Genomic DNA, 24855 nt, shown 5'->3' on the forward strand with positions numbered 1-24855 from the left:
TCTGAAATTGCTATAAGCGGAAGTAGTTCAGCGTTGATCTGTATTATTACTGCGAATTGTTCTTAGCGGAATTATGATTGCGAATGGTTGACATGTATTACACGATTTTAAAATGAAATTGTTAAAAGCAGAATGTTTGATTAAATAACAAACATCGTCGTTTTAATATGATTTAGACTTTTACAAAAAATGAAACTGGTTCGGTTTAGATTAACCAAACCTAACCAATCACAGAAATGTTTTATGTGTCAAATTTATAATTTCATTAGTTTATAGTGTTTTACACTTTATTCAAAGATCAGTGAATAAAAACAATGGAAGAGTCAAGTATATGGTGGTATATATTGACCTTTTTTTTCTTGTGATTTAGATTGAACGTCATTATTTAACTGCAATAGAATAACATAAGTGGCTGGCTAATGAAGAAATATTAAAGTAAGAAGAAGATAGTATGCTGACAACATCCATGATCGTAGTTAGTGGGATGATAAAAGTCAACTTTTGAAGAATATGTATTCAAACCTATCAGTCGGACTATAGGTTAGTCATGACTCTTTCTTTTTTTTGGTTAGTCATGACTCTTATTCTCGAGTAAATATGAAATGGCAAAGAAGTCGTATGTTGTTTTGTTTTGTAAAAGAAAGTCATATGTTCTTTGTATAAAAAAATATTTTCTTAAGTTTATTTAAAGCATCTCAAACTTGTACTCATCCCTGATATATTAATTGAAAATGATTATAACATTTGACATAACCACTTGTCATTAATAAAATGGTTTTTAAAATCCTTAAAAAAAGTTGCTCTATTTAAACATATATTATACTATTATTAAATTAACTATCAAATTGATTAGTAGTATTAAAATATATTTTTCATTTTTTATTTAAATAAACCTACAAAATTACTTAATATGATTAACTTATATATAATAATTAATTACTTTAAATAATAACGATTTGATAACAATTTTTGTATCTTCCATCATTTTTTGTTTGATTTTACATAATTAAAATAAATTAAACAATCACATTAACCATATAATAAAAAAAATATTTTTTTCTTATATCTTATATTTTGATTTTTTTTTAAACCATTATAAACTGCTAAAATTGTTAAAAGCTCCACATTGGAAATTTTGTAAGCAATGGTTGTTTTTGTTAATGTAAGATACATATGATCATAAAATAAAATGAATATAAAGTCTCATTTAATAGATATTTATATTATATATATATATATATATATATATTGAATTATACAGAAGTATCCTGACCCCACAGAAGTGATCCAGACTAGTCACGTGTTGCCACATGTCGGTGTTCTGTCCCTAGCGATGCCAAAATGTTAATTTCCCAGTGGCCGGGATTCGAACCCAGGTGGCGGTACTCACAGTATATTTATTTATTTCATTTAAGTTAAACTATGTACTATACAAAAATATAAAAATATGTTAATTTAGAAATTTACATTGAAAAAGTATTGAGACCTTAATATCTTAATTTCAAAATTTCCATTAAATTTTTAAAAACGATTATGAATTACTAAAACTATTAAAAATCTCACTTTTAAAAAATTGTGATTAATGCTTTAATTTTTTTTGTTACAGCAAATATACAAATGTTAATAAAATGCAAATATACAAATGTTAATAAAATTATATGAGTAGAAAGCCTCAACTAATAAATATTCATATACTATATATTTATTCCAATATTATTTAAATTTAATTATATACCCTATAAAATAAATAAAAATGACTGTAAATAAAGAAGAGTGATTGTTGATTTAGGTGTTACTCCAATTTAGTTATATACATAATAGTTACTTGATTATCCATTATTTAATATATTTATTATTTCATTATATTTATATAAACACAAAATAAATAATATACGTAAAAATAATTAGTATATCCTACTATATATTAATTGAGAAATCAATTCTGCTGACGTGTCACTCATACAAACAGATTGAGAAAAATTCTTATAATTTCATTGTCAATGATTTTTAATTTTCATTTATTTTAATCAAGCCTAAAAAAGGCAAACCTAAAACCAATTAATGTTAGTTTCCAAACTATTTTTCTAAATTATGCATAATCATTTATAGTATTTTATGGTAGCAATTATGAAAATTCTATTTAATACTCCTTTTTTTTTGCGCTAATAGTCTATTTATAAATTATATGAAGTATGTTGTTAAAAAGTAGTTGATAAAAATAATAATCTAGCTTTATTTTCTATTACAAACAGTTGTAAAAAACTTTATTTTTCTATATAAGTCATAATACATATATAAAACATATAATTCTAATAAAAATATTATAATAACTATAAATGCATCATATAGCGAGTTTATAAATTATTTGCATTAGTTTAAAATCATCTATGATGTTTAATATATATTTGTAAGAAAAATTAAAGTCATTTATATTGATTCATTTCTATTGGTTTATAAAAGATATATAATAGTTTATAATTATATTAATATTCGGTAATCATTTTAAGGTGTCAAATCATCAATAATGATTATTATATCATTAATAAGCGTTTACAAATAAATATATACAGATCTATAAAAATGTTATAAAGATTTATAAAACCAATTATAAGGATGAATTTCTCATCATTTACAGGAATTTAGAAAATGTTTATGAAAGTTAACTGGTTTGTAATTATTTAAAATTATTAAAATAATTTAATAAACTTATAAAATATGTTTCTAAATATTTTATGAAATTAAAAACCATCGATAAGGTTAACAGGTTTGTAAATTATTTAAAATTAAAAAATGATAACAATTTTATAAAATATTTTTCTAAATACTTATTGATTGTTTTTAATTTTAAATTAATATATAGGACTATTTTATAAAATTCTTAAATCATTTTTTCAAGTTTATAGATTATTCTTTATAGATAAAAAATTATTTTCTTGAGTCATAAAGCCACTTATTAGGATTTATGACACTATTTATTCGGATTTTTAAATTTTTGAGAAATAATTCATAAAATGTAAAATTTATGAAACTTATATATTCAGAAATAACCACAAAAATTACATCAGTCGTAAAACAATCAAAAGAATATTATAGATAAAAGTATATTTCTAAATTTATGAAACTTTTATATTCTTACGTTTTTATTAAATTAATAGAATTCACATATATATAATTATGTTTCTTCTTAATAACTTTTGTGTTTTATACTTTAGTTTCAAATGTGGGTCTATTTGTAACATGAGTTCATGTTTTTACTTTAGTAATTTTTATGGACGAAGAATTTGATATACAAACCAATTAAAATATATATATATATATATATATATGTTCTAACGATAATGTTATAATACAATTTAATAAAATATTAATTGTTTTGTAAAATATGTAAAAAAATCTAACTAAATACTATATAAATTCTATTTAAGAATTTAAAGGTTATTAAAAATAAAATATTTTTATTAAAAATTAATCTACCAAAAATTCACAATCACTTTTAAAATATTAAAATATATTATTGCAGGTCAAAGATATAAAATATTATATTATATTAAAATATTAAAATGATTTGTACCCGCAAATTTGCGGGCATCCACCTAGTGTAATCTTAACCTACAGTGGTTCTAATACTAAATAAGAATCCTGTAGATAACTTACGTCTAAGCCGCGTTTTTCCTAATTCTAAAAATATTGCCTTGAAAAGGAAGTAAATAGAACAAAAAGATTATTATATTTGGTCTTGGTCTATATATTTATCATAAGGCTTATAGTTATCAAACCATAACGAAAAAACAAAGAATATGGGTCCAAAAACATCACATAAGGTTGCTCTTTTGTTCTCTCTTCTCCTTTTGATTTTGACGATTTCCTCTCAAGCTAGAGTCATCGAGGCTGCAAGCCGAAAACTTGGTAAGTATCTTTAAATCTTGATTGCCTACAATCATCAAGACCCAAAAATAAAGCATATGCTAATGATGGTTGTTTTTCTTTTCGAAAGAAAATTAATGTGGTTATTTTATATAAGAACAAAATAGATTAATTAAATTCCTTCAACATAAACTGATCACTTGAACTCGATTTGATACTTGATCGCAGCATCCGGAAGGAACATCGTGTATACTCCATCTTCAAAATCTTGCGGAGCGACCCACGCAACGTGGAAGAAGAAGAAACGCGGACCATGTAGACGTCCTCCAAGAACTGCTCCAGCTTCTTACCAATCACCATAAGACCATAAGACAGTTTTCTCAAAACAAGGAAAGATGATATATATAAGACACATTTTCATGATTGTGAATGAGTCCAATCTTGGAACCATATTTTCAGTTATTTTCTTTGTTTTTTGTTTGGGATCCTAAAAATCAAATGTTTGATCGTTTTCTTGATTTGGTTTCTCTTTCTAATTCAATGAATGTTCGTCGTATGTGCGCTATACTTTAAATTAACAAAAGAAACGTGGTCTAGTTCTTAATTTAGTAAGAAAATAGATTGCTAAGGCTTTGGACTTGGAGTAACAACAAGAATTGTTTATTTATAATATAACTTGAGATAAATAGTAAGATCTACTGAGGTAAAAGAGGAACAAATAACCTGTAGTTCAGTATATTATTATTGTGTAGATAATCAAATTTAAAGAAATATTATAAGGGTTATGTACAAGTTTTATTTTATTTTATTTTGGAAAATTTGCCAAAATAGAACAAAAAACACACTCTTTGTCTCCTTAGTATAAAACCAACCTAAATTAGTTCATTTGGTATAATATTTGCTAAAAACCCCCATTCTAACCCTTACTTTATCAATTAACAATTTAAAATTTCACTTTTCAATATCAATTAAAAATAAAAACGAATTTTGACCAAAAGAAAACAAAAATAAATTAAATCAAAATATAATTAAAACAAAATATTAGTGGAAACAAAAAAAGAAAAAAAAATCCCCAAATCACTTTAATATATGAATTTTGGTTTTTTTGTTATAATTATAAAATTTTCCATCATTTTTTTAATTTTCTACAATTTGATTTAATATATATTAACCAAAATAAATAAATCAAAATCTATCTAAATTATAATTTTAAATATATGAATATATATTCTTAATTATAACTTAAAGTAAATCAAATTGTTTATTTTTTGATTTTTTTGAAAATCAAAGTTTTGAAGATAATCAAAAGAAATAAATGAAAATCGGTTTTTCTTAAATATTTTGTACTTGAACTTGTCATATTTTTGGAAATATGATTATTTTTATTCGTAGATTGTAACTTTTACACTGTGTTGAAAACATACAACTAAATCATAAACAAATTTGACTATATATAGCCTTTTGAGTTGTGTCTAAATTTCGTATTCGTAGAATTTTAAAATTGTTCATACAAATAGAAGTTGCATTCAAAAATAAGTGTAGCTACATTTACAATGTGTAGACATTGCATTCTTCATATTTAGAATTCTATTTAACAATGGACTATTGGTTCTAGAAAAAGTAGAATAACATGTTTAACGTGCAATTCAATTTCTACCATGCCATTTTTCGTAGAAGATGAAATCTTCTTTCCGTAGAACAAAATTAAAAATTTAATTTAAAAAATTTTACAATCTAAAAATTATATGGGTATTTCATCAATGGTTTCAATTTTTATAATTTTTTTTATTTTAAAAAATATTTATTTCATTAAATTTAAAAAAATAGAAAAGGTGATTGTGTAAAAAAAAATGGACAATTTTTTTAGAAAAATTTCCTAGGATAAACCTAAAATTTTTTTTGTCACAAATATAGAGCTCAAAAATAAAAATGACGAAAATAAATTTAAATGTTTTATCAAAAGAATCAAATATACACTTATACCCCTAAGGTTAATTAATCTAGACATTAGGGTTTAGAGTTAAGGGGGTTGGGTTTAGGGTTTAAGGTTTAAAAATAAAAAAAAAGTTAAAATTTTCAAAATAAAAAATGCTATTTTGGTTATTTTAGTTTTTAAAATCTATTTTTGTGACAAAAACTTTAAAAATATATATTTAAGAGAATTGCCCCCTTTTTTATACTAAAGGGACAAAATGATGTTTTTTCATTCTATCTCGGCAAGTTTTCTTTTGTTTTTTTTTTCCTTTTTCTTCTAGCGGTAGACAAACCAAATAAAAACTATTTGTAATGTGAACATAAGGAGATGATTAGTAAGTGCTCTAACATTATATTTTTTGCTGTAGAATTTAATTTGTAGATTTATTTGCTGTAACTTTCTTTGTTGTAGATTTATTTGCTCTAGCTTTATTTGTTGTAGCTTTCTTTGCAGTAGATTTCTAAAGCACTAATTTTTTATTCTGGAAATAAAGCTCTCTACAGTCATATTTTGATTTTGTAGAGATCTTTTTGCTGTGAATTTTTTAAGGAAAACAAAACTCGATTGATTGACATATATAGATGTAAACTAAATTTTGGCTCTCGAGAACATCTACAGCCCCAACCAATCATCTTCTAAATCTCAAATCTAAATAGAATAAATTTTGTTTATTACATTATTTCATCTTTTACTATTACAAACCTGCAATGCGTAAAAAAAAAAATCTACCAAATCTCCCTTGGTCCCTATTTATAATATTTTAATTTTATTTTCCGTACAAACAGACTGTAAACAGACCGTCGTATCCGTGGTTGAACAACTTACAATTTAGATCCGCTGTTTCGCACTCCATTGGAAGCGCTCTCGTTTGAACCAATCGCATGGAGAACCTCTCTTAAAAGAGTCTCTCTCATCCTACCATACACGTGTCCATCAGCTCCCCGTCGAACTATCTCCTCTCCCAACTTTACGGCGGCTTCAACCGTCTCCCCCGCACTACCATGACTGGAATCCACGATTCCCATCTCCAAACCCCGATCCGCCGTAATTTTCTCCGCCGTCAACGCCACGTCTCTTTTCGCCGCCGGAGAAACAACCTTCATCCGGATCATAGACATAAACCACGCAGGAAGCACAAGCTCGATATCCAGCTCACTCATATACAGAAACCCTCTGTCGCGACGCATCAATATATAGTCGTGACTCATCGCGAGAAGGAATCCCGCGGCGGAGGCGTGACCGGTTACGGCGGCGATCGTCGGCATAGGGAGAGAGATGAGATCGGCCACCAAGGATTGGAGTTTGGCGGCCATGACAGCGCGGAGAGGAGGATCCGATGCGGCTAAGGCGAGATCGTAGCCGTTGGAGAAGAATTTTCCATCGGAGGTTGTGATGAGGACCGATTGTGAAGACGATGGATCGGAACGGATTTGTGTGATGGCGGAGCGGATGTTGTCGAGTAAGGTAGGGTTGAGACGGTGTTCGCCGTCGCCGGTGAGTTTCAGTAGGAAAAGTCGACCACGCTTCTCCAATGTACACATCTCCGTCTGTGAGAGTGACAATCGTAGTTAGTGGCAGATTAGCAATTAGGCGTATTGGATTAGTAATCTACTGTATAGGTGAGTAGGTTTGTGATAATACTGTCACGTGACATTTACCGAGAACCATATCTCGATGTTGGAACTTGAGGGTATTTAATATAAAATGTTTATTTGTCCTATTTTTTTATACAGAAATAACTAGACGAATATCCTAAAATGCTATCAAATCTAAGTTTGAGATTTGTGAAAACCTCACCAAGTGTCATTGCACAATTTTGGTGGAGTTCAAATCCACCAAATAGAGAAATTTACTGGGCTAGATGGGAGAAGATGTTTTTACCAAGAGAGGAGGGCGGTGTTGGATTCAGATTGATACATGAATTTAATCTGGCATTATTAACTAAACAACTTTGGCATTTAGTACAGTTCCCCGACTCGTAGGTAGCTCGAGTATTGAAAGGAAGATATTATAGGATGAGTTCGCCATTGCGATTGCATTCTATAAGTAACCCGTCCTATGTATGGTCGAGTATATCAACGGCACGAAAACTACTACTACTAGGCATTAAACAAAAAAATTCATTCTGGATATGAGGTAAAGGTTTGGGAGGACCCTTGGATACCCACCACACCAGTGAGGCCGACAAGATCAACTGCCCCTGTCATGCATCCGAATTTGAGAGTTAGCGATCTTATCAATGGCGAAACAAAAGGAATGAGATGTTGGATTGCTGGAGAACTATGTTGCTACAGATGATATACCCCTCATAAGAAGTTTGGCCATAAGCTCAACTTACCATCGAGACTCCTTCTGCTGGAATTATACTAAAAATGGCCAGTACACAGTTAAATCGGGATATTGGGTAGCTCGTAACTTAATGAGGAACGTTGATGAAATGGAGATTCTGGAACCCAGTATAACCAAACTTCAAGCCTTTGTTTGGAAAGTAAGAGCACCTCAGAAGATATGCCATCTTATGTGGCAATTGATAACATGACAAGTTGCTGTAACAAGGAATCTAATACGCCGGAACATGAGATGCGACAACTTCTGTCCAAGATGTGGGAAGCCAGAAGAAACTGCTACTCATGCCATATTTGAATGTCCTCCAGCTTTACAAGTATGGTCCCTAGCATCAACATCATCTGCTCCTAACATATTTCCTTTGCCTAGTATTTATGCTAACATGGATTATTTATTCTCGAGGAAGAATGACATTGCTAAGCCGGAGCTTGACAGAGACCTTTATCCATAGATTATATGGTATATCTGGAATGCTCGGAATGATAAACTCTTTAGGGAAATCGATAGAGATCCTTTGGAATTAGTCAGATATGCTGAAAGCGAATGTCAGGCCTTGTTTAATGCGAATGATATGGTACCGGATATTCCACATGAGCTTCACAACGAGGAACTCCAAGCCATATGCTTGGATAGCATATGTATGGTGGATGGATCGTGGATTTCCATGGATCAATTTAGTGGTTGCGGATGGGTTTGGAAGGATAGTCTGTGACAAATACAACTTATGAGAATGCGAAATTTAACTAAGCGAGAGTCTGCTCTACATTCAGAAGTGGAGGCACTGCAATGGGCAATGGAGAGCATGCTTCTACATTCCTCGTGTCAGAGGTTTGGGACAGATTGTAAGGATTAAATAGCAATGATAGAGGAGCCTCAAGCTTGGCCAAGTTTTGCAACTGAATTGGAGGCGATAAAGACGCTTCAGCTATGCTTTCCTGAATTCAAGATATCTCACATCCCAAGAGTACAAAATGGAATATCTGATTCGTTAGCTAAGAATGTTAGATCCTTTCGTAGGAAGCTTTGTTACATTGGTTGTTCTATTCCGGTCTGGTTACCCAGACCACCTCAAGTTCTTTGAGTAATAGAATAGCAGTTCGATGTCAAAAAAAAAAAAAATTCTAAGGGTCCGAATGGTAACCGCAATTTTGGTAATAAAAGCGGCGCAGAATTAAAATGTGGTATGGTTCAACTGCGGTTCATGCGGTTTACGAGATAAATCGTGCAGTACGGATCAACTGTGATTCATGCGGTTTGCGGGATAATGTTGTTTTGATGAAAAAAATTGTGTGTGGTTTTGATAGAAAATAATGCGGTTTTAATAAAAAAGCAATATAAAATAATGTATTAATATAATTAGAAATTAAATTTGTTTTTCGATAATAATATCGTAATACTTTTTATTTTTCATAAGATATAAATTGTATACTATTAAAAACAATTCGGTTTGATTCAGTTTGTTTTTACATAATTTGAAATATTTCAAGTGGTTCATTATGTTAATATAAGAGTATAGCAACCATTTAAATATTTATAATTATTTAATTTAATTTTTGTTTTTTTGTTTGTTTCAGTTTGTGACTTTGGTTAAATATCCATAATTAATTATAAATATTTAAAGATAACTATATCAACTATAAAAGTTAATATAAATAAAAACAAATTGCGTCCATAATGATCCGTTAATAAATAGAGAATAATTCTTCTAGAAACTGTAACTAAAATTTAAATCATAAATGACATGTTGGTAAGCTTTTAAATTCTTTATAACTAACAGTACTTTCTAATATGTATTTGTTGTTATGTTTTATTTTAATTTACTTAGAAAAAAATTAAAGTGACTAACTAATTGAAACATACAGAAAATATAACTATTATTTTTATCTTGGGTGAAGTGCGGATTTGTAAAAAACGCTGGCTAATGTGTGAGGTGCTGTTTTTAGCTTTGGTAAGTTGTATAAAAGGTAATTTTGACCATTTGCGTTTTTATTTTCAAGTCCTATAATATAAAATGTTGATTTGCTCTATCTTTTTGATACGGAAATCATTAGACAAATATTCTAAAATGCTATCAAATCTAAGTTTTAAGTCTAAATCTACTATAAAGTCTTTATCTTAAATTTAAGGGTTATAATGGTCACCAATGAATGATGAGCAACAATGCATTCCCTAACGTTACTAAAAAAAATTACAATTCACAAGGAATAATGTTTTCCTCTCATTTCCTTTTATTCTTTTTTTTGTAGAGAAATAAAAAATAAAATCATTCATTCTAAAATTTGAGAAGGAACACCCGTTTCTTTCATTCATGTTATTTTATTCATCTACATTCTTTTTTTATTCATTTTTTTTTCCAGAATGGTCACCCGTCGTACCCTAAGTTTTATTATATAATATATAAAACTAACCTTTAGCTTAAGTTTTATTTACAAAATATGCTATTTGAAAACTTTGAAGTTCTATAATTCATTAAAGTTACTAATGAGAAATCAATTTTAACTATAAATTTAAGAGAAATTCCCTAGGATAGACGTAAAAAAAGTTTTTGTTACAAATATAGACCTTAAAAATAAAAATGACCAAAATAGACTTAAATGTTTTTTCAAAAGAAGTAAATATACACTTATACCCCTAAGGCTAATTAATCTAGACATAGGGTTTAGAGTTAAGGGGTGGAGTTTATGTTTACGGTTTAAGGGTTTAGAGTCGAGGAGTGGGGTTTTGGGGATAGGATTTCAAATTTAAAAAATTAAGAAAAATTAAAATTTTCAAAATAAAAAATGCTATTTTGGTTATTTTAGTTTTTGGGGTCTATTTTTGTGACAAAAATAAAAAGAGGTCTATTTGAGAGGATTTCCCTAAATTTAATGTATATTTTATTTATAATAAAATATGTTGATAAAAATACAAAAAAATTCAGCTTTTTTAATAAAATAATGCATTAGTTTAGTAATAAAAATAAATAAAAGTCATATAATTTTCCAAGCTCATAAATAGCCGTGTAATTTTCCAATTTCTTTTGACTTAATATACAATTTTGAAAATAAAATTTTTAAACTCAAATGATAATATTCCAAATTTTGCAAAAAAAGACAAAATCATAGATGCTTAAAGTATATTTTTTGAAATGCAACACAAGAAAAAAATAATTTGTAAAAATCAAAGTCATATAATATTTTGAAATTTTAAATTCATAACAGAGAAATAAAAAAAAACTTAATATCATAATATTCAAAAAAATTATCTATCAATAAAATATACCTAAATAGTATGATACTAGGTTAATATCCACATCATGCGTGGGATGAGATTATGTATACAAATGATTTTGGCATATTAAAATTTATTTTGTGTTCATTTTTACGCATTATGTACATAATTAAATCAGAGTAATCACATAAATCAAAACAATTCCTCTTATTGATTGACAACATTTTTTTGGTAAGTAAATAAAAATAATTATTTTATTTATTTTATACGGTATATTATTAAATTTCAATAATATTGAGATAGATAAATATATCTTAACATAAATATTTATTATTGAGACTTCTAACTCATATGATTTTATTAATATTTATATATTTGTGTATTTTATATGGTGTATAGTTTAGTTTAAATGATATTAAAATAGACACACACACACACACATATATATATGCATTTAATATGAATATCTATTAAATAGAATTTCATATTCATACGAATTTATGATAATTGATATCTTGTTATAACAAAAACGATTCAACCATTGATCTCAAAATATTCAACGTGGGACTCTAAACATTTTTAGTAATTTATAGTTGTTTAAAAAAAATCAAAATATAACATATAAGAAAAATCTAATTTTTTATTACATGATTAATGTGATTGTTTAATTTTTTTTTAAAATAATATAAAATTAAACAAAAAAGAGACATGATACAAAAATTGTTATCAAATTTTATATATTCATAATCATTAATTTTCATAAATATGTTAATTATATTAGGTAATTACGTAGCTTCTGTGGAAGTGTACTTAGACGCTAGTAAGGTTCCCTCCGGAGTGTCTAGATTACCTGGATTATCAAAAAAAAATTACGTAGCTTTTATTTAAAAAAAGAATTAAGAATAACTTTTTCTACACAACTAATCCGTTAGATAGTTAGTTTAATAAAAAAATATAATATATGTTACACAGACCGACCTAATTTTCCAAAGATTCTAAAAATTATGCAGTGATAACACATGAATACCAAAAAAATGTTGTAATGCTTATCGGATTTGCAAAGCAAGCTCATTAGAATCTATAAACACTACATCATTCATGATCTTTTTACTTTGATTAGCAAGGCGTGTTAGGCACAAAACCGCTTTATTCATGAAATGTCTGTTCTGATCGTAGCACTGCAATATACTTTTTTTTTTTGAAAAAAGCACTGAAATGTCTGTTCTGATCGTAGCACTTTCAAAAATAATCACTCATTAGCAACCCGAACGACCTGTTTACCAACATTTTTCCCAGAAAACAACCCAACAAGTGCAGCGGGAGCAAGCTCGAGGCCTTCTGACATATCTTCGATGTACACAATCTTCCCTTCCTTGTAATATTCTTTGACATGTTCAAGGAACTGGGGGAAAATATGGACATGATCGCTTTGCAAGAACCCTTCTAATCTTAGTCGTTTGGGGATCGCGTTGTACAGGTTGTTGATTCCTTGTGATGAGCTTGAGAGGCTTTGTAAAGACACCATTCCACAGAGCGCGATTCTACCATGGACCTTCATGTTCAGGAGCGCTGCATCAAGCATGGATCCACCCACGTTGTCAAAGTAGATATTGATCCCCTCCGGGAAATACCTGTTAATAAGAATAAATAATTCAGCTGATCTCATCTTCTACAGTAGGCAATCCCCACCTAACCACATTTTTTTTTAAAATGAAATAAATCTAAATGGCAGAACCACATAATCGTAGTGTTACACATATGCAATGTATCCTACTATTCATGTTCCTAACGGGAGATATTAAAAGCATAGTTGGGACCAATGTTCTAAAAATTATTCTAGGCGGCGCCTAGACGTCCGCCTGTCCGACAGATCGGAACTAAAAGAACCAATTTTTCTAGACCGTTTATGAAGAAATCAGGCTAGGCGCTCAAAAAATAAGTTTTGGTGCCCACGTAATCAAAAATCTAATATAAACCGCCTAACGGCCACCTATTGATTTCTTGAACATTGGTTGAGACCATAAGGGGACATGGAATGTGAACTTCATGAGACAACCTATTAAGAAGAGTAACTTTTTGAGCTGAATGTAACAATGTATTTACGTACCTCTTCAAAGCAGCATCAAGATCAGCCTCTTCCTTGTAGTTAAATGCTTCATCAAACCCAAGCTTGTTTTTAAGAAGATCAACCTGAAACATGTCCCATACAAGTTACATACCTATCATCCTCTTACGTAGGAAGAGTTATTGAAGATAAGTTTAGAGACTAATAAATAATTACCTTTTGTTTACTACCAGCACTCCCAACAACGTAGCAGCCGTTCAACTTAGCTAGCTGACCAACAAGTTGTCCTACTGCTCCTGAAGCTGCAGACACAAAAACACTCTCCCCTTTTTTCGGAGAGCATATCTCATAGAACCCTGCATACGCTGTAAATCCAGCCATTCCTGCAAAAGAAAGTTGAAAATTATACAAACCATTAAAACACTGGACTCTTGTAAAAAAGTGTGATCCGAATTGATTCCTCTTTTGCCAAAACAGAAGATGGATGGTACCAAGAAGGCCAAGATGATAAGAAAGGGGAATGGCATCGTCCAGCTGAATCTTTCTCAACTGTAGCTCATTTGAGTTACGAAGCAAACTGTATTCTTCCCAACCAGTAATCCCGCAGATTAACTCCCCGGGCGTGTAATTAGGATCATCAGAATCTATCACCCTTGCTACACCAAACCCTTCAATACGCTGCATCAAGATTAGAAAACTAATCTGTTATCAAAACATGTTGAGAGTCAAAATAAAATAAAAAACGTGAAATGATCAATGACAGTTGCCTTGTTCTCTGAAAAAAAAAGAAAAGAAAGACAAATCTTATGAACTAAGGCATCAGATCTGTATACAATCACACAAAAAGTATTAACCAAAAATCACAGATTCAATTGCCAAAAACAGAAAATAAAAAATAAAAAAGTTTATCAACTGTCTGGCATTCAGACATAACATCGAACACATTGTCGACGTAATATCTCATTTATGAAAAAATACATATTTTGTTTGCAATGCTCGATGCAATACCCAGAAAACCAAAAAAACAGAAAAAGTCAGGTGAAATGGAGTTTGAATAATATACTTGACCAGGAAGAAAAGGAGGGAGGTAGGAGCCGTGAAAATCGCGCATACGACTTCTCATGTAAGGATCGCAGGACAAGTAGAGATTTTTGACGAGGAAAGAAGAGGATCCTTTTGGTGCCTTGAGCTCAATTGTGTCTCCCATCTTCAGTTCCATGTCTGTTTCTGTAGGAATGCCATCTACGTAGTTCTTTAGTATAACTTTCTTGTTCTCCACCACTGCAACTTCTTCCATTTTTCTCCAGAAGTCGCTTGTAAATTCGTGTTTGTGCTGGAGAATGGTTGAGAAACTATGGTTGTTTAGGGGAGAGTTAGGTAGGTCGAGTGTTTCTCGTTTTTGTGGGCCGTTGAGGTTTTTTAGTTTGGTTGACGTCATTCAACTCTGTAAATTAATATTATTTGATAAATATAATAATTTAATAAATTTTTCCATTTCAAATTGAACTGATTCAAAATATAACACAAATTATTAAAATAATAAAATATTTATTAATAATTCTACGTTAATATATGATTCCAATAAAATTATGAATTAATAAGATATATAGTTTATATAAATATAAAAAAATATTGTATTTGTTCTTTCATACTTATGAAACATATTTCATGTATATCAAAAGTTATGAAAGTCAAAATTTTAAATATAATTAATGTATGTAGATGGTAAAATCAACTATTTTCTTACTTTATTAAAAAAAATCTAAAGTAGAGAAATAATAAAATGAATTTTGTATAAATTAATAATTCTATAAATCAGTAAAATAATATAGTCTTAATAATGTTAATTTACAGAGTTTTTTACTGTATACGACAAATAAAATATAAGATGGTCTAGGTAAAACATGTTTATTAAAAAAATTACTTTTTATCTAAAAAGTATTATTAAAACTATAAATTAAAATTATTCAACCAATTATAATTCTATTAAATTTTATTGGTTACACAGATTTTGATAAATTTAAAGCTATTTAGAAATATGAAAACATCTTACATATTGGAACATGAATTATTTTATAAACATCTTATATTTCGGAACGGAGAGAGTATAAAAATGTGCTTTAACCCTTTTTCTAAAATAGTTTCTTTGTTTTATAGGTTGGTCAAATCCACTTAGGAAAACCCCATAGAGGACAGTACAATGGTGATACACTAATACTTATAAACCCAATTCATTTACACTTAAACCCAACCGAATTCCAAATTAAAGTGATAAGAGAACATCAACATGTATTATGAGTTCTGTGTTCCAAAAAAAGTGTTCTAAGTTCTAACAAGCATAATAAAGTGCCCACGGTGTTTCAAAACACCATCCTCCGTAGAACCACCGGCGATCGAAGTTCTAACATCACCAAAAGTTCATTCTGCATCGATCTTTTGAACTAAAACATTTGTTCTTCATCTCAACTGCCTTAAAATCAATCCATGGAATCACCAAAACAACTTGTAATGGATCTTCCAAAAACTTAATCATCCTCTTTCATGAAGGAAGCACATGTTAGAGAGTATACGACATTGAAGAAGACAGGATAAAGATAGCAAGATTCTGCTATTCCTCACATATAGTACATTTACAAGTGTACTCTTTATATAGAGTGTGAGGGTGAGCTAAACCGGAAATACATTTATCTAACCAACACTCTAATTACTGCAAACTGGAACTTCTTCTCCTCACTATCTTAATATGCCTCCTCAAGATGGCAGAAACATCTTGGCAATGAGCTTGTTGAACTGAGCTGGAAACAAAGGTTTAGTAAACACATCTATTATATGTTGCAGTGTGAACATGAAGTGTTTTATAAAACCTTTCACAATTGTGTCACGCAATTAATAATGACAATCCAACTCAATATGTTTTTTTCCTTCGTGAAACACATCATTGTTTGCAATATGAATTGCTGTTGTACAATAACAGAACAAAGTAACTGGTTGGATCTAAGGAGCCTACAACACATTCACGAGATTGATAATCCAAACAAGCTTTCGTACTGCAAACGCTATAGCTCTATATTCAGACTCTGCCGAAGAATGTGAGACAACATATTGTTTCTTTGATTTCCAGGAAATAACAGAAGATCTTAGGAAAACCAAGAAGCCTGATGTAGAACAATGAGTATCTGGACATAATGCTCAATCTGCGTCTGTGAAAGCTTGAAGAATAAGGTTTGATTCAGCCGAGTAGAACAAACCAAAACCAATCATGCTTTTGAGATAACGCAACACCTTATAAACTTCTTGAAGATGAGAAGCCTTGGGTGCATAAGAGAATTGACATAGCATGTTCACTTCGTATGTGATGTTTGACCGAGTAATGGTCAAATACATCTTTTTCCAACTAATCTTATGTACACACTACCATCTTCAAGTGCGGTTTCTTCAGTGTTGTATCAACTTCAAACTTGGTTCCATCGGCATGCTAGAAGTTTTACAAGCCAAAAGACATGTTTCCTCAAGTAGCTCCAAAACATACTTTCTCTGGCAAACAGATATACCCTTGCCTGATCTTGCTATCTCCAAGCCAAAGAAATATTTCAGTTCACCTAAGTCTTTGAATTTAATTTTTTTTTAAAATCCGCTTTAAGCACTTCTTCTACTTCTGCATCCATCCTTGCTTTTATTTATTGTTGTTTCTGACAATTTTTACACTGTTTTTGTTAATATACTGCTATCTTTATAACAATTCATTCAATTAATCATGAAGGGATAATTTTTTTATGAGATTTTAGGTTTTAGAAAAAAACAAAATTATAAGTGTCAATTAAACATATTATATTACTTAAACTCGGCAACATAACGAAATATATGAATCGTTCTTAAGGCTTCCAAGCTTTAGGGGATGGTGGGGCAGGAGGGTAAAGAGGAGGAACACCATTGAACATTGTATTCTTATCGATTTGGTAGCCTCCACTGCTGGTTAATGAAATGAGAGCAGCCACGATACCTGCGTTTCCGGACATAGTAGGCTCACTCGCGTTGTAATTGCTTCGTATGTCATGGAACTGATCGGATTTGTTTGGTCCACCAACCATAGCTCCTGTGATATTGTTTGGGTTAGGATTTTTTGTGTCTCTATACTTCAATCCTTCTCTACAGCTTCTTCTCTTCTTGTCGTTTGGGATGGTGGCTCCTCGGTGGTAAACGTGTCTTGGAAATTTCTTGCCGAACCCAACAATATAGCTCATTTTTAAAGGGTTATCTCCAAGAATGTAATCAATCTGATAATAAATGCAAAACCAAAAAAAAATTATTAGGTAACAAACAATAACTTTTTAAAAATAAGAAACAAATTCATAATATTGTAATATTGTCTTGCACAAGCGGTATTTTGGTATCCATAATGTTTGGAAGAAACAAGATCATAATCTTGCGATTTTATATAGCGAGACAAATGTATAAGAAATATGTTAGAGTTTTTTTTTTTTTTTCGTAAAAATGTTAAGTTTATTACCATTTTCATTTTAGACAGAATTTACAAAGATCACAAGAGGCAGATTTGCAGAAAAATTAAATCTAAACACAACAATAAAGAACGGAGATTGAAAAAACGGAGGAGACCCCAACCACGCACAACATCGAATACATAGCATTGCCTTGACTGAAGGGAGAGGAAGCAAAGTTGCCTAATGCAGCCGTTAAATGAAGCAGGCCGCTTTAAGCCCAGGAGAACGAACCCGGTAGATTGGCCCCATACCCGGTGTCCGCCTCAGAAGATGAGCGGCCAAGTCATCCAAACCTCCAAACCAGGAAGGCCACCACACACAGACATCGCCGCCGAGTCGAGAGAGAACCTACGCATTTATTGGGGGAGAAAGAGACAACACGATGCCACCACTCTACACCAAACCGCCGGGAAACGGAAACCACAAAGAGACACGGATGCAGTCTTGTGGTTCGCCACGCGCCGCCACAGAAACCCACCCCGCTCAGGCGACAACTCCGAGGGACGAGAGCTCCTCACACGCACCCACCGGTGAGAACCAACAGCGGGATCCCCTAGCCGAGGAAGACAGAGCGCCACGCGCTGCCACGTTCAGGCCGGAACCCTAGATTTGGGAAAAACTGAGGCAGGCTGACGGGAGCTGAGCAAGCGAGAGAGAAGGAGCGACGCCGATCCCAAGCACACACCTATCCACCACTTTGGTACCGCCAGCTCCACAGAAGCTACCGCAGCAACAGATCTGAAAGCACCAACCTCCCACGAAGCCGACTCTACCGGCAAACCCTTGCCTAAATCGTCGTCACCACACCAAAGCCCATAGCACCAAAGCTTCTTCTCACAGATCTATCGCGAGTAGAAGAGGAGAAAGAAGCAGCGAAACGAGATCTAGAGTATATAGCAAAGACCGATTAGAAAGGAGAGAAACAGCAGAGAAACAGGAAGGAGAACACCGGAGGTTCCCCGACACCGGCCAAAGGGACCGCCGGCGTCGGAGAAAAGAAGCGAAAACTAGATCCGAGCTTTGAACTTAGAGAGAAGGTGGAGAGAAAGTTTCCTCAGTTCTAGTGGTAAACCGAAATATGTTTAAGTTGACGATTTCTTTTGTTACAACTTTTGTCTAGTTTACATTTCAGATTTACGAAATAACATTTTTGCTTACAATAACTCATAGTTGAAGGTTTTTTTATAAATAATTTGTGGTATTGTAATAATGTTCAAGAAACTTTTGGATAAATAGCCTTTTTGGAGTTCTATAAGCATTTTTGACACATTTCAAAATCAATTAGCGTGAATAAATTTCTGAAAAGAAAACCGTTTTAACCTCTATTTAGGTGTCTACATAAACTGCGAAAATTGGTAACATGTGTGCAATATGAATGTGGAAAACAAGATTTATTCTTACCTGAGACTTAGCAAAATCCTTAAGAACCTGAGTCGAGACAAAGGTAGGGCCACAATACCATCCAGGAACTCCAGTTGAGTTCAGATAATCCGCAAACAAAGAAGCTAAGAAAGAAGCATGAGCCACATATTCCAGTGGTCTTGGTTTCCCCATGTTCAATTGTATAAGCCCTCCTACAAAATCTCTCAAAAGTGAAATCATTTTCATGAGAGACACACAAAGAAAGTAAATAATCACCTGAAGTCCGGTTAAAAACGTTGTACTGCTTTAGATAAGCACACATGGTGACACCAGTAGCGTTATGGTACCTACTGAGCATGTTCTCATAAGGAAAACCAGGATTCAAGAACAATCTGTACCGAGTCATCAACAACATAGCCCCAGGCAATTTGTTATTCCAGCTCGGTACCATCAATTCTGGTTGATTAGCAAAAGCTTTAGCCGTTTTAGGCACGCTTGGGTTTGTGGCGAATTGTATATAAGTCTGGTTCCCTGTGGCGTAGTAAAGCCACGCGCCAGCCCACATAAGTTCGTCGAACATACTTGTTGAGTTGTAGAAGGCTTGAATCATTGGTTGTCCGTCTGAGTAGCGCTTGCGTCTGTTCTTGTTTCTAAAGAAAGGCCACAGAGTTTCTGCTCCTTTTTTTAGCTTTTTGGCGTAGGTTGGTTTGTCGTTGAAGACGATTGAGGCGGCAGCTAAGGCGGAGGCGACTTCTGCACCGAGGTCAGTGGCGGTAGTTAAAGAGATTACAGGACGGTCGTAGGACATGTCTTCTGGTCTTTGCCAACAGTAGATATCATCTGGTGATTCTGAGTCTCTTAGTCCTCCACCAACCTACAAGTCATGGAAACAGGGGTTTGATCAAAATGGTTTAGGTTTAGTTTTTTTTGGTGCACAAGGAAGAATTGAAATAGATTAATTATATAGTTAATATAATTGGGAAGTAATTTTTTTGATTACATAGTTTTTTATCTAAGCTGTTTAGCAAACTGACCTATACTGAATCATATTTTACAGTTTCTAACACTTTATATTTATGTTTCCAAAGTATCAAATATCAAACAATATATAGCTAATGAGTTGATTTTCTTCGAATAAAATTAACAGAAAAATTGAAATGATTATGCAAATGAACTACGAAATCAAACGAAATGAAGAAACAAAGTAGGAGAACAAAAACCTGAGCGTAGATATGATCAAGGCGAGTTGCAGAATTGTTGAAAGTGAGAAGCAGATAGTCAGTTCCCCATTTGAGAACATCTCTCATGTGATCATATTCATTGATGGCTTTGAATTTTTGACTATACTCAATAAGACTCCAACTTAGCATTGTCATTGAGAATGCCATCGGAAAATGGAACTTGGTGTTACTTCCACCGTCGTAGTACCCTCCCACCAATCCTCCGACCACGTCTGGCAATCCATCCTTCAGCCCCGAATCTCCTCTCCATGAAACTCGATTGTTCTTCGGCAATTTACCCGCTGCATGATGTTTTCATTATTCATCATTCTTGTTTTTCTATATCATCTATAATTAGATTTTTTATATTCAATCACTGACCAAATCCTTGTTATTTTTGCTACTATAATCAAGTGGTTCCTTTAACTTGCTTTAGTTTTTGTGATAATTTGATGTGAATGTTGTTTGAGCTTTATCACTTTAAATATAAATTAAGAAAATTTGAATTGAAAAATACGTTTCTTTTCTTCTTTGTTTTTTAACAAAAAAAAATTATTTTGTTTTGTTATGAATTTTTTTTTTTTTTCTCAAATATTAAAACCGCGTTAAGCATTCTAGTCCTTGGAAAGCCACAAGAAGATGTGAGCATTAGCAAAAGCCAGCTCACAAGAACAAAATGGGAAAATGCGACGTTACAAGTAATTAGTCGGATAAACGTGTTAATAAGATTTAAGTATTATACGGAATGTCAACGTAATTATGTAATAATCTTTTGAAAGCTTATCACTACCTAACAATGTTCTTTTTTCTACGATTTATCTTTTAATAAATTAATTAGGATAAGACCTGCGCATATCAAATTTATATGAAAATTATTTAAAAAATATCGTTTGGAAAATAAAATTTATATTTTTGATCGAATAAATATTTTTGGCCCTTAAATAATTTTAATTTTTTTTTTTGTTAATTATATATTTTGTTTACCGATGAGCTAGTCTCATTTGAAAAATATTTTAGGTCAAAAAATCATTTATCGCATAAGAACTTAACGTTTAGGCCGAAGAATCTCAGACCTACTATTTGGTTACAATGAAAATATGAGAGCTCAGTTTTATATCATGATTTAGCAATTTAAAAGTTAATTATGGTTATGAGAAGTTTACGTTCACGTGCGCATATAAATCAAACGATCGTTCTTGTTTATTCGCAATCGTATATGATATATAATTAAATTTAAATGATATTAACATAGATATATAGTATACTTTTAATATGGATATTTATTAAATGAGGTTTCTACTCATATGATTTTATGATTATTTGCATATTTGTGTAACAAAATTTTATACCAATGATTTTTTTTAAATGTGAAATGTTTAGTGGTTTCAATAATTTATATTCATTTAAAAAAATAATGAAGATTTCAAAATTAAAATATTAACTTTTCAATATATGTTCAACGTAGATATCAAAATATAAGTATGTATTTTCATATAATTTATATAATTTAATTTAAAAGATATGAATATATATATATATATATATATATATTAACATAAACACCCATTAAAATAAAATTATTTATTCATATAATTTTATAATCATTGTATCTTATTATAGAAAAAGATTTAAACCTTCATCACAAAAGTTTTAGTAATTTATACTTGTTTTGAAAAATTCAAAATACAATATATACAAAAAAATCTAAATTTTTATATGATTAATATAATTATGTCATTTATTTTAATAATAAATAATTAAACAAAAATAATATAGTATACAAATTGTTAACAAATCTTTATTATTTAAAATCATTAATTGTCATATATATCTTAATCACATTAGGTAATTCCGTAGGTTTTATAAAATTTTCAATTGATTCTCAAGCTGCCACGTAAGCAAAATTAACATTCTAATTATGTGACAACTCAGTAAGGTACTTTTTTAATTAATACAAACTCCAGGTTATAACTTTTTAAATGTTTCTCTATTAAACAGGGGACTAAGAGCATGATTAACCCGGAGTTTTTAGGATGGGGTTCTTAACGGAAGTTAAAAAACTTTTTCTTAATTTTTAACTAAAAATGTAAGAACCCAAACCCCTGGTTAATCATGGTCTAACGAGATTGTGAACTCGGAACTATTCAAAGTTCCCTCGCAATGAATTCTTGACTTTTTTTTATCAGTCGTAATTAGTTGAAAAATACACCGCATCGTATATACATTATTTTATTATACTGAATTAATCAGCAAGAGTTCAATTTTTTTTTATAATTTAAAAGTCTTTTTATTTTTCTGAATTTACAAATATTCATATTTAAGACATCCGATAACATTTATTCTTTGTTAGTATAATTTATTAGGCACTACCTTTATTTTTTTTATTTTTTTTTATAAAGGGTTTACATTATCTTTATAGCAAATCATGTCTATAGATGTTTTATCAACGGGTTTCTATAGAACTGGATGGAATCCTAAGAATTTATTCAAAAAAATTGTGTATATATACACTATATAACACCACAATCTAAATAAATTTCGATGTCAGATCAGGAGGGGGGGGGGGGGGGGGGGGGGGGGGGGGGGGGGGGGTGAAATCGAGACATTATAAAGTTGGAAAATTAAGATATAATAGTGAAGACTTACATTTCTGGGCGTCGAAAAACTGAATAGCCTTATGGATGGCAAGAGTGTAATTATCTGGAGGAGGAGGTGTAGACTTATGACGAGGCAACGACTTAACGATGATGATCGGAAGAGCAACGACGAGGAACAAGACGACGATAGATCCAACGGTCCACATAAAAACCGTTCGGCTAACGGAAATACAACCTAGGTTTACATACTTCTTTCTCTTCTTTTTCCAGCTATCTTGTGGTGCAAGTAACCAGCCTTGTTGCGTCTCGTCCAATTGATTCCTCTGATGTTCGGCAGATAGTTGCTGCGAATGGAGGGCTCCTCTGTCCCACTCCGTCATGTTCCTCCGCCGCTCTTCCTCCTCAGCCTCGGCTCGGTCGCTGTCTATGGCGTCGAGCCTCCCGCCCCATAGATTCCCTGGATGCATTTCTTGAAAGAGTCTCTTAAGATTGAATGAGTAGGTTTTCTGGAAAAGAAATATATATAACGGAGACTAAGAGTTTTGAATTTTTTTCCTAAGAAAAAAGAAGTGCAATGAATTTTGATTAATGATGGGTTAGAGGGATTTATTAAAGAGCGAGTTGACTACTGGGGTATTTTGGAAATGGGTAAGGTGTTATGCAGCATCACTTATGCTTTTTATATGATTATATCATAAGTCTTTTCAGCAACTTTTAATAAATCGTACTATTATGCAGCATTACTTAGGAAATTATAAAATGATAAACTAGAATTTAACTATAGATGTCTCCTTAACTTTCATCCCATTTTTTTTATCTTGCACAAAATTGTAACGTCCATGTCCGCTTCTCCCATCTGTCCACCCTCTCTAACGGTGAGAAGTGTTAATTTAAAAAGTTTTGAAATACTACTTGTTTTCTAATTTTATAATCACCCCTACGATGTTTTCCGTGGTTGTCGTAAATAACTCTCCGATTTATCAATCATCCTTCCATTATTCCACTTCAAATACGTTTATCTTAGAAAAAGTTCTAGACAAATAACCAAAAAAATACGCGCATTTTAATGATATAAATAACTAAATAATTTAGTTTAAGATTTTCAACATACTAGAAACCGAGAGATATTATATTCACCCACTCGCATAGCGTAACGTTCTTGTTGTACACCAAAAAATATTATCTCACTACCTCTTGGTCGTCGAGACAGCGGATGAATACTCATTCTGTTTCTAAATATAAGATATTTTAGGTAAAATATATTTATTAAAAAAATTATTTTTTATCTAAAAAATATCATTAAAATTTTAAATTAAAAACTATTCACCCAATTATAAAATAGAACTATTAAATTTAATTGGTTACACAGTTTTTGATCAACTTCAAATTATCTAGAAATATGACAATATCCTAGGAACATAAAAACTCTTCTAAACATTTTATATTTCGGAACGGAAAAAATACAATTTAGTAACACTTCTTTATGCGCCTCCGTGTGCCAATAATGCTCTCTCTGAGCCCATGGATCCACCGTGTTTGACGCTTCAGACTTCAAGCATTATCACTTTTTTTTTTTTAGTGTTTTGACTTCACTTGCATAGTATACAGATTCACTTTCTTATAAATCATCTATCATTCCACTATTTCAAATTAAGCATGCTTAACTTTGAAATTATTTTTAAATCTGCGAACGAATTTTTTTTTGGTGACATATAGT

General features: G+C 31.2%; 4 protein-coding genes across 4 annotated transcripts; 1 reads left to right on the forward strand and 3 right to left on the reverse strand.

Annotated features, from left to right (window-relative positions):
* Nucleotides 1-3551: 3551 nt before the first annotated feature.
* Nucleotides 3552-4420, forward strand: LOC125581948. Its single transcript, XM_048748217.1, has 2 exons — nt 3552-3906; nt 4093-4420. Exons 1-2 carry the CDS (start codon nt 3798-3800, stop codon nt 4224-4226), a joined length of 243 nt encoding a protein of 80 aa, XP_048604174.1. The 5' UTR covers nt 3552-3797; the 3' UTR covers nt 4227-4420.
* Nucleotides 4421-6467: 2047 nt separating this feature from the next.
* Nucleotides 6468-7592, reverse strand: LOC106402701 (enoyl-CoA delta isomerase 1, peroxisomal-like). Its single transcript, XM_013843487.3, has one exon. The coding sequence runs from the start codon at nt 7378-7380 to the stop codon at nt 6661-6663; it is 720 nt and encodes a 239-aa protein (XP_013698941.2). The 5' UTR covers nt 7381-7592; the 3' UTR covers nt 6468-6660.
* Nucleotides 7593-12524: 4932 nt separating this feature from the next.
* On the reverse strand, nt 12525-14863 carry LOC111210401 (2-alkenal reductase (NADP(+)-dependent)-like). The gene is made up of 5 exons (XM_022710766.2): nt 14524-14863; nt 13952-14138; nt 13677-13843; nt 13503-13585; nt 12525-13026 (listed from the first exon to the last, which is right to left on the reverse strand). The coding sequence occupies exons 1-5, from the start codon at nt 14755-14757 to the stop codon at nt 12645-12647; spliced, it is 1053 nt and encodes a 350-aa protein (XP_022566487.2). The 5' UTR covers nt 14758-14863; the 3' UTR covers nt 12525-12644.
* A 2352-nt stretch (nt 14864-17215) lies between these two features.
* LOC106442921 (endoglucanase 7) lies at nt 17216-23794 on the reverse strand. Its single transcript, XM_048748218.1, has 5 exons — nt 23188-23794; nt 20542-20843; nt 19598-20195; nt 19361-19533; nt 17216-17734 (listed from the first exon to the last, which is right to left on the reverse strand). The coding sequence occupies exons 1-5, from the start codon at nt 23603-23605 to the stop codon at nt 17333-17335; spliced, it is 1893 nt and encodes a 630-aa protein (XP_048604175.1). The 5' UTR covers nt 23606-23794; the 3' UTR covers nt 17216-17332.
* Between the last annotated feature and the right edge of the window lie 1061 nt (nt 23795-24855).

Source organism: Brassica napus, chromosome C2, assembly GCF_020379485.1.
Source record: "Brassica napus cultivar Da-Ae chromosome C2, Da-Ae, whole genome shotgun sequence".
Lineage (NCBI taxonomy): Eukaryota > Viridiplantae > Streptophyta > Magnoliopsida > Brassicales > Brassicaceae > Brassica > Brassica napus.

Coding starts and splice junctions, on each gene's coding strand:
- LOC125581948 (XM_048748217.1), top strand. CDS start 3,798: ATGGGTCCAAAAACATCACATAAGGTTGCTCTTTTGTTCTCTCTTCTC. Junction 3,907..4,092: donor GGCTGCAAGCCGAAAACTTG/GTAAGTATCTTT, acceptor ACTTGATCGCAG/CATCCGGAAGGAACATCGTG.
- LOC106402701 (XM_013843487.3), bottom strand. CDS start 7,380: ATGTGTACATTGGAGAAGCGTGGTCGACTTTTCCTACTGAAACTCACC.
- LOC111210401 (XM_022710766.2), bottom strand. CDS start 14,757: ATGGAAGAAGTTGCAGTGGTGGAGAACAAGAAAGTTATACTAAAGAAC. Junction 13,844..13,951: donor TTATCATCTTGGCCTTCTTG/GTACCATCCATC, acceptor TTTCTTTTGCAG/GAATGGCTGGATTTACAGCG. Junction 13,586..13,676: donor GTGCTGGTAGTAAACAAAAG/GTAATTATTTAT, acceptor GACATGTTTCAG/GTTGATCTTCTTAAAAACAA.
- LOC106442921 (XM_048748218.1), bottom strand. CDS start 23,605: ATGCATCCAGGGAATCTATGGGGCGGGAGGCTCGACGCCATAGACAGC. Junction 20,844..23,187: donor GTTTTTCGACGCCCAGAAAT/GTAAGTCTTCAC, acceptor AACATCATGCAG/CGGGTAAATTGCCGAAGAAC. Junction 19,534..19,597: donor CGTTTTTAACCGGACTTCAG/GTGATTATTTAC, acceptor GAGATTTTGTAG/GAGGGCTTATACAATTGAAC.